General features: G+C 39.2%; 1 protein-coding gene across 1 annotated transcript; it reads right to left on the bottom strand.

Annotated features, from left to right (window-relative positions):
• Positions 1-1,708: 1,708 nt before the first annotated feature.
• LOC133737700 (chloroplast envelope quinone oxidoreductase homolog) lies at positions 1,709-10,665 on the bottom strand. The gene is made up of 5 exons (XM_062165204.1): positions 10,594-10,665; positions 10,357-10,500; positions 6,408-6,456; positions 2,511-2,602; positions 1,709-2,401 (listed from the first exon to the last, which is right to left on the bottom strand). The coding sequence occupies exons 1-5, from the start codon at positions 10,663-10,665 to the stop codon at positions 1,709-1,711; spliced, it is 1,050 nt and encodes a 349-aa protein (XP_062021188.1).
• Positions 10,666-17,042: the final 6,377 nt, after the last annotated feature.

Here is a 17,042-nt window from a genome sequence, read left to right as displayed (position 1 = left end):
TTGACAAAACAGAATTTGTTATATACGAAAATACGAGTTTGCAGCAAAGCAGATCCTTTTCCATTTTATCATTGATTATGCAATTTGATAAATCTTAAAGACAAAAGAATATAGGAAGGTATTCATGTACTTACTTAAGGAAATCAGAAGGTCTTGTGATCAAACTTTGGACTTCTTTCACAAAAAGGAAACTTCTTAAGAGAAATAGGATGAAGGATTTGTGTGAAGAACTTCTAGTTGGGTTTTCTCTTCAACTAAGGGAGTTTTAGATCAATTTTGCATTTGATCTTCAAGCTTGTAGGAAGTATGATCAGATCATATGCTTAAATAGGCTAGAATTAAGCATAAAATAAGTAAGTGACTAATTATTGTAAGGTGAATGGCTAATCCACTAAGGTGAGTGTCTAATTAGGATAAATGAGAAAAATAAAATTAAAAAGATAATAAAAGAAAGAAAGCATAAATCAGCTTGCTATATATATATATATATATATATATATATATATATATATATATATATATATATATGTATGTATGTATGTACACACATATCCATATGCACATTTACCCAATTAATAAGTAAAGAACTTTAGTGCTTTCTTAAGGTAAAAAAAAATAGCAATAATTAGTACTAAAATAACATGCATCACAAAAATAACATAGATAATAGTCTTGGGTTTGAAAACAAATATCGAGTGTACACAAGTAATACGAACTAACGTATTTTAGAAAGTTTACTAGAACTCTAAAAATTTACCTATATAACTTGTAAGTATAGCATGTGGTATCATTGGTTTCTAAAAAAAGTGCTTAGAAGATACTTGGATTACTTCTAAGTTTAAGGTATCTTAGAGTGCTCTACAGTGATACTAAGTTTCGGGCGGGTTATTACAACCAGGCTCATTCTCGTCTTACATCAATGTACGTGTGAATTCACGGAGACCCCCCATCACCCAAACAGTTGAGACCCCAAAATGTGTTTCTGGATGTCTTCCATGTTCATGAAGTGCTGTCAATGTAAGACTCCTCATTGAGTCACACTCAAATATACAGTGAGGCAAATTGAAGCCATCACTCAACCAAACATTTATTTTCGACCAAACGTGGAGTAAAAGTTCTTCAACCCTATGACTCACCACAAGACTAATGATGTCATTCAAATTCGACCTTCCCCAATTCATCTCTTGGGGTGAGAAAATTTGAAGCTCTGTTTCCCATGGTGTGAAAGATCTGACATGAAGATTTGAGAAAAAGGTTTTAGTCTTTTAGTATGAAAATTTCATAATCACTTATTCTTCCCACATTTTTTTTACTTGAGCCCTTTTCCTCTTTGGAGCTCTGGTTTCAATTTTAATGGTTTAGGGTAACAAATCATTGTATTTTGGAATGATAATAACGGAACAATTAAGGATCGAAGAGAGTTACCTGAAAACACAGATCACTTCTCCCTCGTCAGCTAATCACCGCCTCTGCGGCTCTGAGTACAGAACCGTAGTTGATAGGGTTCCAACATTATAGAAGAAAGGTATAAAGACAAAAACTAACAGAAAAGCATGAGAATTCCAATTGGGACCTGGGCTAAAGATGCTTGGGCCAGTAAAAAATGTCACATTTATTTTAAGTTTATTGATACCTTACTTATTTGCATATTACAACAAAAAATAATAATATGAAGTTCACAATCTTCTAAGAAAAAGTTCAGGTGTACTTAATGCTCCACAATGATCTTCCCAGTATTATTGCCATCAAGTCTCTTAGCCCAAGCATCTTCAGCCTTGCTTAAAGGAAAACTTGAGTCGATCACTGTCTTGAGCTTTCCTTCCTTCACCAACTTAACAAGACAATCCAGGTTCTCACCCTTAAGACTTATGATCAATGGCACCAGTGTCTTCTTGGAGAAGGTGAGTTTCTTAAGAACAAAAGTAAACAATGAGCTCGGGCCAAGAGTAAGGTCTATAACTTTGCCATTTGTGCTCAAATTCGGCTCAAAAACTGACCAAGGAATGGCTTGTGATGCAGAATGGATCACGAAATCATATTTCCGACCAGATGGGCTCTTGACAGCTTCCCCTTCAGGGGTCTTGTAGTCAAGAACCTCATTTACCCCTAAGCTCCTGACTAGTTCAATGTTACGAGCTCCACAAGTGGCGATGACATGAGCGTTTTCGAGCTTTGCTAGTTGGATTGCATAGAGACCGACGTTACCAGAGGCACCGGTAATGAGTATGTTCTTCTGCTTGCCTGTTCCATCAAGCTTAATCTCTGCATCTTTGGTGAGAGCCCAGTGAGCAGAGAGAGCAGCAACGGGTAAGCCTGCACCTTCTGCCGCTGAAACTTCGGAAGGCCTAGCAACTACCATTTCGGCATTAGCTGCAGCAAACTCACCGAGTCCACCTCCATTCTATAAACATATAACTAACACATGAATTTCAATATATTGAAACTTGAGTAACTTCTCATGCAAGAAAATGGAGAACTGAACTAATTAAACTAGGGATCAAAGCACTTACACCATAGCTGAGCATCGCCACAACTTTGTCACCCACTTTGAAGTTCTTGACTCCTTCTCCAACTTCTACAACCTCTCCAGCCACATCAGTAACTGATAAAAACAATGTCATCATTAGCCTAAGTTAAGAAACAATATGGTGTACAAATTAAGCATAGTCACTGATTTAGTCAATGAATATAGTAACAACATCGATCGATCCTTCAGCATAGTATAGCAATATAGTCTCACACTCTCACTCACTGTAAAGCTTAACTATTAGTGCACAAATTTTGTTTCACAGTCCAACTAATCCATATCGAGTATAGGCCAATTACTATTAAAGGAAAGAAATATGTCATTAGTCTGCATTCAAGAGACAGCAGATCGATATGATGGATCGAGCATCTCATCAAATCAATCAAGGATTGATTGTAGTATCCTAGTTATTTGTATTTATAGCTTTTCCTAGAATAGAACACTGATAGGTGTATATATCATCCACTTGTACAATTGTATTCAATCAATCTAATACATATATTCAAAACACCATTTTGTTTATGGTATCAAAGCACCGATTCTGGTGTCTCTAACCCACAACCTTCCGCTACAATCAAACACCAAAACACCACCACATCAACACCATGGTCGAAATTATCGAAAACACAGAAATTCCAAAAGCCAAAAATGATTCTTCATCCAAACCCATGGAGGAGATTGAGACAAGACTACCTGACCCTTTGGTCTTACACCATTTTGATACACCAGGACTCATCCTGGTTAACACACTACTTGATGGACACAATTACGGATAGTGGAGCTACTCAATGCGTCTCAGCCTCAGTGCTAAGAACAAGCTAGGATTGATCGATGGAACAATACAGCCGCCTCCAGGTACCGACCCCAAATTTCCCATGTGGAAACGTTGCAATGACATGGTGTTGTCCTGGATTCTTCATTCAATCCAGCCCGACATCGCCCGCAGCGTGATTTTTTCAGATACAGTAACTGCAGTATGGAGTGATCTTGAGGACAGGTTTTCACAAGGGAATGATTCCAGGATCTATGAGATTTGACAAGAGATCGCTAAATGCCGCCAAGGCTCTCAATCGGTTTCTGTACACTACACCAAACTCAAGGCTCTTTGGGATGAGCTAGCCTCCTATCAGGAACCCATTATGTGTAATTGTGATGGTGCTAAAACGCTGGCCAATCGAGAAGAAAAAGAAAGGGTTATGCAGTTTTTAATGGGGCTAAAAAAATCTTACTCTAATATTCGTGGCTCAATCCTGATGATGAACCCTTTCCCAGATACAAAGAAGGTCCATGGCCTCATCCTCCAACATGAGGGGCAGATGGAAGCAGCAACCCGTCATGAACACCCATCAATCTCTCATGCTATGCAAGCTGCACGCACATCAGGCACATCAAAGACTCCTTTCTTTCGCAAACCGTTGAAGTGTATGTATTGTGAAGAGGAGAATCATTTAGTGGATTGATGCTACTACCTTAAAGGGTTTCCAGTGGGCCACAAATGGCATGGGAAGAATGTGAAGCCTAGAAACAAGAGGCCTGCTACCCACAATGTGGAGACAAAGACAGAACCTGCTAATGAAAGCCCAACTTTCACCGCTGAAGAATACAAGCAGATCCTGGCTTTGCTTCACAATAAAAATGGTAATGATCAACCATTTGCAAATGCGACAGGTATATTCACACCCAATTCCACTGATATACAAAATGACTATCATTCAACTTTATATTGGATTGTGGATAGTGGAGCAACAGATCATGTATCTCATCTTTCACCCACTCACAATAATATTAAGGCATCACATGATTTCGTGGGGTTACCCACTTCAACGGTATGTATCCTATTCTGGGTTATCTCCTGCTTATCGATCTTTTGTGCACAATGTTTCTCAATTGGTTGAACCAGCTAACTATGAGCAGGCTCGTCTTGATCCTCAATGGGTTGAGGCGATGAATTCTGAGATTCGGGCACTTGAAGATAATCATACATGGTCCATGGTTCCTCTACCTTATGGTCACCGTCCCATTGGCTGCAAATGGGTCTTCAAGATCAAATATCATTCCGACGGCACCATCGAGCGTTACAAGGCCCGGCTGGTCGTAAAGGGATTTACTCAACGAGAAGGCATTGATTACAAAGATACCTTTGCCCCTGTTGCCAAATTGATTATCGTTCGGTGTCTGTTAGCTGTTGTTGCAGTGAGAAATTGGCCTTTGCACCAGATGGATGTGCAAAATGCCTTCCTACATGGTGAGCTTATTAAGGAGGTCTACATGTTGCCTCCTCCCGGTTATCGTCGACAGGGGGAGAATGTGGTTTGTCGACTTCACAAATCCCTTTATGGTCTTAAACAAGCATCCCGCAGCTGGTTCCAACGGTTCTCTTCTGCCATTCAAGAAATTGGTTTCCAGCAGTCTCATGCCGATTATTCACTATTTACACAAGTCCATGAGAATTCCATTACTGTGATATTACTTTATGTTGACGATATGGTTATTACAGGGAACAATGAGAAGGCCATTAGTGATCTCAAGAAGTTTCTCAACAGTTGTTTCAAGATTAAAGATCTTGGACCACTCAAATACTTTCTTGGCATAGAAGTTGCACGATCCACAGCTGGAATTTCAGTTTGTCAACGTAAGTATACGTTGGATATATTGGAGGAGGCTGGATTACTTGGGGTGAAACCTGCAAAGATACCTATGGAGCCTGATTTGGTGCTAACCGAAAAAGGGAGTGATGCCCTCAAGGATCCTACTCGATACCGGAGATTGATTGGGAAGTTAATTTATCTTACAATCACTATGCCGGAGATTACTTATGCGGTGAACACACTCAGTCAATTTATGCAGGAGCCTAAGTTACATCACCTTAAAGCAGCCCATCGGCTTCTACAGTATCTCAAGGGAGTCTTGGGCCAAGGATTATTGTTTCCTGCACACAGTCCTCTTCATTTGACCACATATTGCGATGCAGACTGGGCAAGGTGTCCGATTACACGACGGTCAGTGACGGGGTATTGTATTTTCCTTGGCAAGTCACTTGTGTCATGGAAAAGTAAAAAGCAAGCCACAGTATCAAGATCATCAGCAGAAGCAGAGTATCGTTCTATGGCTGCAACTGCTTGTGAACTCAGCTGGTTCAGGTACCTATTGAAAGACTTACATGTGGAACATCCTGAAGCAGCAAAATTATTCTGTGATAATCAGGCAGCTCTACACATCGCAGCAAATCCAGTGTACGTATCATGAGTGAACAAAGCAAATTGAGTTAGATTGTCATACGGTTCGCGAAAGAATCAAGTCAAGACTGCTTATGTGCAAACTGGAGATCAAATTGCAGACTTGCTCACAAAACCTCTGCGTGCCCCAACCTTCCACGCACACCTCAGCAAGTTGGGTGTCATTGACATCCACACTCCAACTTGAGGGGGAGTATTAAAGGAAAGAAATATGTCATTAGTCTACATTCAAAAGACAGCAGATATGATGGATCGAGCATCTCATCGAATCAATCAAGGATTGATTGTAGTATCCTAGTTATTTGTATTTATAGCTTTTCCTAGAATAGAACACTGATAGGTGTATATATCATCCACTTGTACAATTGTATTCAATCAATCCAATACATATATTCAAAAAACACCATTTTGTTTAATTACTATATATCAATGGAAAAAGTTCCTGTCACGAAACACTAGCGCCGGCCATTGATAGAGATTCATCAAAAGAAACTCTACATAGTTTGAGCAGCACATCTAATAAAGAGGGAGTAGAAAACCCAAGTCTAAAATCAACTCGTGATTTTAAGGATTCCAAAACAAGTGTGCATAGATATCTTCAGCAACATTAATTAGAAGATAAAACAGAGAAAAAACATGATTACCAAGAATGTGAGGCAATTTGCGTGGGAAAATAGGTCGCGCCTGGCCTTTCTATCAGTTGGTAGAAAGCTGGAAAAAAAAAAAAAAGTTTTTTTTTCAGTTGGTAGGCGTCTTTCTCCATGCTTCTTCTCTTTCTCATACAAATGAAGTACAATTTATAAGGATTTTTCTATTACCAGAATTCTATGTTTTGAATTCATAAATATTGATAATACCTAACACCCAATTGGAGGAACAACTGAACGAGCAAACTCATAACTGATCTCATACATGTTTAATACAATATTGGCAATAGATATATAAATTGTCCAAAATGATTGAAATAAATAGACAAATAGATGTTGTAATTGTATCTGCAAGGTGATGATGGGGTTGGGCAGTTTTTATAAGAATGCATGTGGGCAAGCCCTTGGCCGCACACATACCATGGGAGCATGGAACAAGTTTGAAGGACGATGATGATCGCACAAGTTTTACTTCAACCCAAGAAAACCCCGATAGCATACAAAAACCCGAGGGATTAGTTAGTTTCTGAACCCTTTCTCCTTGGGATGAAGGCGTGGATAATGATCTCTATTCATTTGAAAAATCTCTTCGGATGGAGACGTTGACGGAGCAGCTAGCTCGTAGTAGAGGTAGAAAGGGAGGTGTAGAGAGAAACCAATAAGGGAAAAATTAGAAGTATAGTGGTAAAAATATTGTAGAAGGTCAAAATACAAATAATAGAGGTATGAATAGAAGCACTCTTTCTGTCATTCTCAAAAAAAAAAAAAAAAATTCTGTCTATATTTTGAATGGATGGTTGAACATATCAATTTATTGGACATGATGAGTTTGGAGATCTCAAAAACATGGATATACATTCTAGCAATAATAAGGTTATTCGACCGAACCTTTCCTTTCTCAAATCATTTATGGAGCTGCTTTTCTAGGAATAAGTTTCTGTCAAGCCAATCCTTCTTTTTCTAAGAAAAAGTTCTATAATCTTTTCACATTAAGTGGAATCCTCCTGATTAGTCTTGTATTAAACTCAACTTTGATGGTTCTATGAAAAATAATTCTATAGCTACTTCCATCTTTGTTATAAGAAATGCAAATGGTAATCCTTTGTTTGCTACTTCTAAACGATTAGGCTATTACGAGGTTCTAATTGTTGAAGGTACAGCTCAATTGGATACCATCTCTAAAAGCTGCTACATTTGATGGCCATCATATAATTTAAATTGAGGAGCATTCTAAAATCCTCATTGATAGTGTCACAGGTAGTTGTTCTGTGCCTTAGAGCATAAAGATTTTGGTGGAAGACATTACACTTTTGTCTCATCAATCTGAGTTTATTCGCTTTAGAAATATCTTTAGATATGTAAACTTTATTGTAGATAAACTAGCTAATGTTGGTCATGTTGGTAGAGACATCTCAATTTGGTTTGTCTCTCCCTCTTTGTCTTCTCAACGTTCCATTTTAGATAAGCTGGGAGGGGGTTGCTATCGTGGTTTTGTTCTGTGATCTTTTTATGTATTAAAATAAAAAAAAGGTAATTTGACCAAAAAATAATTGACAAGGCAGTATCAAGCAATTCTTGTAAAAAGAGTTGATTTAATCCCACAAAGTATGTACACCCTCAAGATCACGAAATTAGAGCTTTGACAGAGAAAAATTCAATCATTTTCTATATTTAGTATGCACAAAGATGGGAACAAGTATCCTATTGGATGAGAAAAAAAATTGTGACAAATTATCTCTCATGCCCAAGGGATTAGCAAACACTAAAAATATAATTCATGGAAATTTTAGTTTCCTATGCCCATAAGAAAAACAAAGGAGTTGATCTCCATTCAGCAAACAAAACAAAGCCTAAAACAAAATAGTTTCTCCTAGTTAGACTTGTCAATGGATCAGATTAAGATCCGGATCAGGTCTATATTTGTAGTTATTGGACGGGTTTGGATTGAAAATTTGATCCGTTGATATGATAATGGTCCGGATATGTTAATCCGTTTATTTAACGAATCAAATACAGATTTAGGTTGATCCGATCCGTTAACGATCTAATCTGTATTCATAATTATTTAATATTATGTGTTGATGAATACAATATTTTGCTTACCTTAGTGTAGTGTTCTAAGAAGTATTTTGGTTAAATAATTCAACATTGGGTGATATTCTTATTTTGTTTTAATATTTTTTTTAAAGTTTTATGAAGTATCATAATAAAAAGTTTAATATGTTTAAGGACACCTAGTTTGTGTGTCTAACCCAAACTCTGATTACTTATCTGAGTTGTACTAGGGTTAGTCTTACATATATTCTCGGAGATATCATAATCATTGTACGATTCAGTTTCCTTGTAATACTCAGATTCTATGCTTGTAATCCTCTATATAAAGAGGCTCTTATTATCAATGAAAGACACAACTGATTCTCTCCCAATTCTCTCTACTATTCCCTCTGCATCTTTTTTCCTAAAGGACGCGGATCCTCTCTTAACCTCTTTTCTTTCCTGAGCTTCCTGAGCTTTTAACCACAATACACCACGTGTAAAGATCTAGATCTAATGGCTCAAATTGCTTGAATTCGCATTCCCAAGGTTTCCTTAACTCTTCTTCTGCGTTCCGCCTCATCAATTCCCTTGCCACTCTCCCTTCTCTTATCAGATTTTACATGAAATCCTAAATCCTGAAATCTAGAACAACCTACTTCTAAAGGGAGCAAGTTGTTTATAGAAGAAAAATAGCGGCGCTAAAGATAAAGCTGCAATCTTGACAAAGCTCCACTTATAAAATCTGGAAACTTTGCTCAAATTCCATCATGGGTCTCTTTAAAATCCTCTGCCATTGTTGAATACCCAACAATTACAGATTGGGCAAGTCGAAAACGTCCACTTGATTTCGTTAATGAAACAGAGGAAGATGAAATAAGCCCGCGAATTTCTGCAGCAAATGAACGAGGGTTGAGTTTGTTTGCAAATCAGAGAAGCTCACTAGTCCAGTGGCTGTCTCTTTGCTTTTGGGGTTTATTTTTCATGATTAAAAATGATCAATTCAAAGCTTGATTCTGTCTTTACCTCATTTCCTCAGTTAGCAACTGGAGCTTTTGGGCTTTCATCCAGATTTGTGGAGAGTTGTTCGTGCACTCAAATGAAATCTTTGAACAGAAAACAATGATTTTTGACTGATGGAAGCTCTCATTTAGACTTAAATCTATCTCTATTCACGTTTTGTTTTTTTTTTCTTTTCTTTAATTAAATTATCTTGTTGTTCATATCCGGGTTGTGTTGGATCTGCTACAAGATTTTCGTCTTAATTTGATGTCGTAATCTTTGATTTCTTGGTTTTTCTTCTTTCTCTCCCCAACCCTCTTCTTTTAGTCGTTAAAATCGATTATAGTTGTTCTTCATTATCCTGGATTTATTTAACAAACTAACACAACACCCATTACCAGATCAAACCAATACCCAGATAACTCAATGACTCTATAGACACACATCACTTCAAATTCTCTTCCGATCTAACCAGAGTCAAGTCATACTAAACATTTGCAATTCGAAGTTACAAATAGATTTGTTCTATGCAATTTTGGGTTGTGAGAGTGAAGAAGAAGAAAAAGAACAACAAAAGAGGAGAGAGAGAGAGAGAGAAAAGAGCACAACAGAATACAAAGAAAGGGAAGAAAGAACGTGGCTGACTGACTGGTTGTGAAGGAAAAGGGAAGGGAAATAAGATTGAGGCATTGTAGACCATTAGATTTGAAATAGCCACGTGTCATCATCTGCTTAAAAGCTCAGGAAGCTCAGGAAAGAAAAGAGGTCAGGAGAGGATCCGCTTCCTTTCCTAAAACATGTTATTAGCACGAAGCCCTAACCCTTAAACAAATAGCCAAACCCTGAAACAAAAGGCCAAAACCTAAATCCGAATACAAAACCTTGAAACCCTTTCTGCCTCCGTCCACACCTCAAAGACCTTGACCCCAAGAGTCCGGAACCGGCGGCAGAATCCCAAGAACCGGCCCCAAGAAGCATAAATCAATCCTCCACCAGTTCGCCACCTTCTTGACCTCCTCTTTCCACCAAACTTTGTCAGCAGTAGCGTCTCGACCTAAGGATTCCAGAACCTATCAAATCATTACAAGAACCGGTCTAGAAGTTATTGAACCGGTCACCTAAGTCACTGAACCGCAAGCAGAAAAACCGGACAGAAGCTATTTAGGGCAGTTCCGGCTAGTTCCAAGCACCACTGGCCAACCACCTCCCAAAAGCACATTTTTCCGGCCAACTTCAAGCCAAAAGTTCCGGCGATCCCCGTTTGTTCTTTTCAAGGTAATTTTTCATTAAAGTTCCCACTTTTGTGTACTTTTCTTTAAGATTTCAATTCTTTTCTTTTCTTCGGGGACTTGCAACCTCCCTTCTTCTTACCCCCTTTCTTCTTTCATGGGGAGACCTAAGCTGAACTGTGGGAGTTCGTGCCATCTCCAAGCTTGGAGCTTGTTGAGACCTCCAAACTTAGAGTTTGTTGAGAATATACGATTGACCACACACATCATTGTTTCGATCTAATCCAATACCTTATGGAATCAAATTTCTTGGGAGCAACTATGCTCAGAAATTCCTAATTTCTTGGGAGCGATTACGCTCAGAAATTTCTTTTGTTTCATGGTAGCCTCTTTGCTCCTAAACTAACCATTTTTCTTGTTCTCTTTCAAGATGAGTAACCTGAACAAACTGGACTTTGCTCCATTGGGAACAACTAGCTATGGATATCACAAGTGGGTTCGTGATGTCCGCCAGCATCTCAAGGCCCAAGGAATCCTGGATACGATTCTTGAGCCTAGCTAGGACGTACTAACTGTTGAGCAAGCTCAAGCTTTGGGAGCAAATAGAGCAGTCTTGGAGGCAAATAAGGTGAAAGCCATCATCCTAATGACTCGTCATATGGATGATTCGCTCCAGTACGAGTATCTGAAACGCTTTGGCAACGTCTGTGACTCCCTGCTTCCTGACCTAGAAGTGAGATGGCATAATCTCCGCTTATGTGATTTCAAGTCAGTTATTGACTACAACTCAGAAGCACTTCGCATTAAATCATTAATGGAATTCTGTGGAAAAGATATCACGGAAGCGATGTTGATTGAGAGGACTCTCTCTACCTTCCCCGTCTCTGCATTGATGGTTGCTAAGAACTATCGAATCGATGTTACTGCAGGACGGATCACAAGGTTTCATGAGCTCATTGGAGCTATGAATGTCGCTGAAAAGCATGACAACATCCTTGTGAAGAACTATAATTCGAGATCCGTGGAAACAGAGCATATTCCAGAGTCCGATTATAATCGCGCCCCTGAGAGAGGGCGACAAGAGCGAAACCCTAATCCTGGGGATACTTCTGGATGTTCTGGTCCATATAATTGCTCTACTAAGTAAGGTAACCGCCAAAATAGGCGAACACAGAACCGAAGAGGTCAACGTGGAAAGAAAGAGGGAGGCAACGCCTCTGGCCATGTTGGTGGCGCCGCCACCAACCAACACTAAGAGCCATCCTTATGACGCTTTCAAAGCGCCTCAATCAATGGAGTCTGAGCAAGGAGATGTATGTTCTCGATGTGGAGTATTCGGTCATTGGACACATATTTGAAGAGCTCGTGAAGAAATGGTCACTGCCTATAAAGCATGTTGTGAAGCAAAAGAAACTCACTATGTGGAACAAGAAGATCAAGAAGATGATCTAGAGTGAAAGGTTGAAGACTTCAAATCTGGCTGGGATCAATAGATCGCCAATTTTGTTTAAGTCTTTATTTTTCCAAGAGATGTAATAGGAAATTTCCATATACTTTGTAGTAAATGTCATTGGGTTAGTTTTTCTTCACATAGACTCATCCAAAATGAGTATAATGTCTAGGAAGGTTTTGAGATAAGTGGTACTTAAGCGAGCCTTGCTCCACCGACATCTCTCTACTCACCTGGTCATATTTATTTTGGAGTTACCGAAAGAAGTCAAACGAGAACCTTTGGTTTGCATTAACTAGCATTTGGATTAGATTCTCTTAATGGTTAAGAGACAATGATGTACTCTGTTGCCTTATGAATAAAATTTTGAGTTTTTTTCATTATGACTCCATTTTGATTCTGAGCATATGACTTTGTGACTATGATGGCTGGGCCATCAGAATTAGTTCAAGGATATGGAATAGCCCAAATTCCGCTTGCCCAATGGCACCTTGATTACCGTCACAGAAACTCTCTACGCTCCTAGGGAGAATCAAACCCTATTAAGCTATTCAAGCAACAGATTCCATGCGAAAATGCATGTAGAGAACGAAAATGAGTTCATTTGCAATACCTCTAATAATTGTGAATAAAGGCACATCTTAGAGAAGTTTATGTGTCTCTGTAGTGGACTCTATGTCACTATTCGAGCTATTAAATCCAATAAAGCTATGAGAGAATATCTCTTGGATTTAGGCTTTATTGGATTTAGACACGTATGGCTTTGTCACGACATGATATGTCATCCTAGTCATAATGATCCGTCTACTAAGGACTTCACACGGACATCCATTCTTTCGAGCGAAACGAAGCATGAATCAAAAGTTGATTCTTGGACTAAGTGTGACCGCTACTGCTGTCTCTGACGCTGTCACCGTCCACCACTAGCCTAGGGCTGGCACAGTCCCTATCCATGACACCATGGATGGCGTCCATCATGGTGATGGCGCCCCAGGTGATGCTACAATCACCAACTTTGCTTCAAATAGCATTTCGGACACTCATGCCCAACCAAAATCCACATTGGTTACTTCTAGGGCCTCTCGCTCATTTTATAAAGCCTATTCCTTAGGGAAATTAGGACTGAGACCGTCCTATGCAAAGGATATGACAATACTCATTCTGTTCTTACATAGAATCCTTGGGGATTCTGTGGACCGATTCAACCAACTTGCGGACGTTTAAATATCTCATGATGTTGATTGACACGCAAACACGTTGGTCACGTGTTGTGCCATTGTCCACTTGTAAATGCTGCTTATACTACACTCCTAGCACATATCATATGACAACGGGCTCACTCTCCAGATCATCCTATTCAGTCAATTGGACTTGACAATGCCAGAGAGTTTACATCGTAGACTTTCGATGGTTATTGCAATGGGACTAATGTTGGACATCATATTCTCATGTACACACCCAAATGATCTTGCGGAAACGACTACGATGGTAGTCCGGAAATTAGTAATGCGTACCAATCTTCTTATATCCGTTTGGGGTGATGCAATATCGCATGCAGCTATGCTAATTCGGCTATGACCCACCACCACTCAATCTACCTCTACGTTACATCTACTGACTAGGTACCAGTATCTCGTACTTACGCATATTTGAGTGTGCCATTTATGCGCCAATTGCACCACCACAGCGCACTATGATGGGTCCTTACAGACGAATGGGCAACTAAGTTGGATTTGAGACCCCAACAATCGTCTGCCACTTAATGCCCTTACTAGGCGATCTCTTTACCGCATGTCTTGCGGATTGTCACTTTGATGAGACAGACTTCCCGTCATTAGGGGGAGATAAGAACACATATGTTCAGCAGGAACGACAGGATTGTCGTGGCCTCTCCCCACTATGTCTCATCTCAATCCCCATTAAAGTGACGAGATCACACAAATATGTTGCAAACATGCCTGCAAGGATGGACGTCCCTACAAAAGGATGTAGCGCCACCCTACACGGAGGTAGGCATAGCGCCAACGTCATAGAGAGTGGCACTCTGGAGTTACAGGCCATGGCCCCAGCTAGGATGCATGGAAGGCCCGTGGGTTCGAAAGATACTTTGGCACAACCCAATCCTTGGATCATCGACGCTCAAAATCTGTCTCATGAGAATCTTCCGGATTATGGTTATCGTTGGGGGACGCCTCAACGTCAAAACCTATTCTTGAGAATATAGAGCTCTATAAAATTTACACTAGTGTACATGAGACGTGGGATAGAAACTCCATCATAATTAATGATGTATTCGCGCATTTCATTGCGCACGAGTTTGTTGAGTCCGAAGATATCGAACCACGCTCCGTTGATGAATGAATGCCAACGTAAAGAAAATTGGCCTAATGGAAAGATGCAATCCAGGTTAAGTTAGATTCTTTAATGAAGAGGAAGGTTTTCGAGTCAGTGATGCCAACACCTCCTAACATAAAACTGATTGACTAATGGGTCTTCGTTAGAAAGCTTGATGAGAAAAAGATATGGTAATCTCGCCTTATGGTGCCAGGCTTCTCACAAAAACACCCTGGAATCGACTACGATGAGACATATTCTCTCGTAATAGATGTCATTACACTCCACTACCCTGTCAGTTTGGTAGTTTCCGAATAACTGTATATGCAGCCTACAAATATGGCCACTACGTATCTCTATGGGGATCTATATATGGAATATACATGAAGGTTCATGATGAACTTCATTTACCCAAGCCAAGTGGCTCTAGACCACGGAGAGCGTTTACAATGAGGTTGAAACGCTCACTAAAGTGACTACTTGATTGGGAAGGGATATGTCTACGCGTTTTCATAACAAGTTTCAGACTCTATCGCGGTTCATGTTGGACATGATCTTTATTAGAAACCCTTAAAGAATTAAGGGAAACCACTGAACACTTGAAATCCGATTTTGAGATGAAGGATTTTGGGAGAACACGATTATGTCTCGGTTTGGAACTTGAGCATCGTGTTGATAGATGCTTAGGCATTTTGATAAGGTCAAGCTTTCAAGCACCCCCATGATTGTTCGTAGTCTTGATCCTGAAAATGATCCTCTTTGTCCAAAAAGGATGATGATGAAGATGTGCTAGCGGCAAAGGTGCCCTACTAGAGTACAATAGGCGCATTATTGTACTTAGCTCAATGCACAAGACTGGACATCTCATTTGCCATGAACTTGTTAACTAGATATAGCTTTGCGTCAACGTGACACCATTGGATTAGTGTAAAAGATATCTTTCAGTTCTTGAGATGTACGATTGATATGGGCTTGTTCTATCCCTACAAAGAAACGATGGATTCGGACCCATCACACACCAGGAATGTCACCAACACTAGCCTGCGTCCTCTATCCCCATTCCAAAACGACATGTGTTTTGGAAGGTTTTGCTGATGTTGGGTATCTCTCTGACCCACACAAAGGTCATTCCCAAACTGGTTAGGTGTTCACCATGGGTAAGACTGCGATATCTTGGAGGTCTACAGAACAGACCCTAGTCGCTATATCTTCGAACAATGCAGAGATTATTGCTCTTCACGAAGCGGTTCGTGAATGTATATGGATTGGATCCATAGTTACGCATGTTCGAAGCAATTGTGGTTTGAAGTCTGCCACAGATAAGCCTATGAGCATTTATGAGAATAATGCTGCTTACTTTGAAGAAATGAAGCAAGGCTACATCAAAAGCGACAACATCAAGCATAATCAGCAACAACAGACTCTCCTAGATTCAATTTGAGGATTGTGTGGCAGACTTGCTCACTAAGTCATTGCCCAATTCCACTTTCGAGAAACGTGTTAGTAGCATCGTTTGCGGAAGTTATCCGAACTCCCATGACCGTAGTCATCAAGGGGAGATGCAGACATTAGGGGGAGATGTCTACATGTATGGTCTCGAAACGTGAAGGGTGTGTTGTGCTCTTTTTCCCCTTCGATCAAGGTTATTTTTGTCCCACTAGGTTTTTGTTACTCGGCAAGGTTTTTAATGAGGCAACGAGAGGAGCACCACGTTTGGGCGACACAAGGGGGAGTGTTCAAGTAAATCCAGAATATGTGTCTGGCCCAAACTCTAGGTTACTTGACCTAGTAGTAATAGGGTTAGAATTAGAGATAATATCGGAGAATCTTGGAGATATTGGAGATATCCAATCAATGTAATATTACGTTTCCTTGTACAACTCTAATTCTATGCCTTGTAATCCTCTATATAAAGAGACCCCGATTATCAATGAAAGCACGACTCTGATTCTCTCCCAATTTCAGTTTTCCTTAAACAAGTTGTTAATTTTTATAAATGAAAATTTGGAATGCAAATTAACAATTACGGCTATGAGGCATTGACAATTAAGCGAAAAATTCTTAGGTTGTTAAATAACAACACAAGATGCTAAAGGGTGCGGCTATTGCCACCCTACCATTTTCTTAGTTCACCCTACAAACATTTGAATTATTAAAAGACTATATTACCCAAGTGCAAAATGACTAATAGGTACACTAATTTTCTAAAATCTAAATTTGTAAAGAAAACTAAATACATAACCAATGAATTAAATACAAATACTATTTAATTTCTCATTGGATAACATTAATCTTCTTCTTCTCCACCCAAATTTGAATTTATTACTTTTTTTTTTTTGTCTTTTTGTTCTCTCCTCATGGTTAATTTGTTATTCAATTCACAAAACCATTAGTATTAACTTCATCAAAATCTTTGCAATATTCTTTATGAACACTGAAAGTAAAAAATTAAAACACGAAAAAAAAAAATCAATCTTTTCTTCATTGCTCATAGTTGTTAACTTACTAATCTTTTGATATAGATTGAAATAGACGAACATTGAAACTGAAAGAAAAAAAATGAAAGTAAATCAGATTATGATA

The sequence above is a fragment of the Rosa rugosa genome, chromosome 3 (genome assembly GCF_958449725.1).
Source record: "Rosa rugosa chromosome 3, drRosRugo1.1, whole genome shotgun sequence".
Taxonomy (NCBI): domain Eukaryota; kingdom Viridiplantae; phylum Streptophyta; class Magnoliopsida; order Rosales; family Rosaceae; genus Rosa; species Rosa rugosa.
The sequence above is the reverse complement of the archived record's forward strand: the minus strand, read 5'-3'. Positions and strand labels throughout refer to the sequence as shown.

Bases quoted from the DNA above. Each gene is read 5' to 3' on its own strand.
- LOC133737700 (XM_062165204.1), bottom strand. From the start codon at position 10,665: ATGTGCTTTTGGGAGGTGGTTGGCCAGTGGTGCTTGGAACTAGCCGGA. The intron at 2,603-6,407 runs GTAATCATGTTT...TGTTTTTATCAG, and splicing joins CAAATTGCCTCACATTCTTG to TTACTGATGTGGCTGGAGAG. The intron at 2,402-2,510 runs GTAAGTGCTTTG...ATATGTTTATAG, and splicing joins TGGCGATGCTCAGCTATGGT to AATGGAGGTGGACTCGGTGA.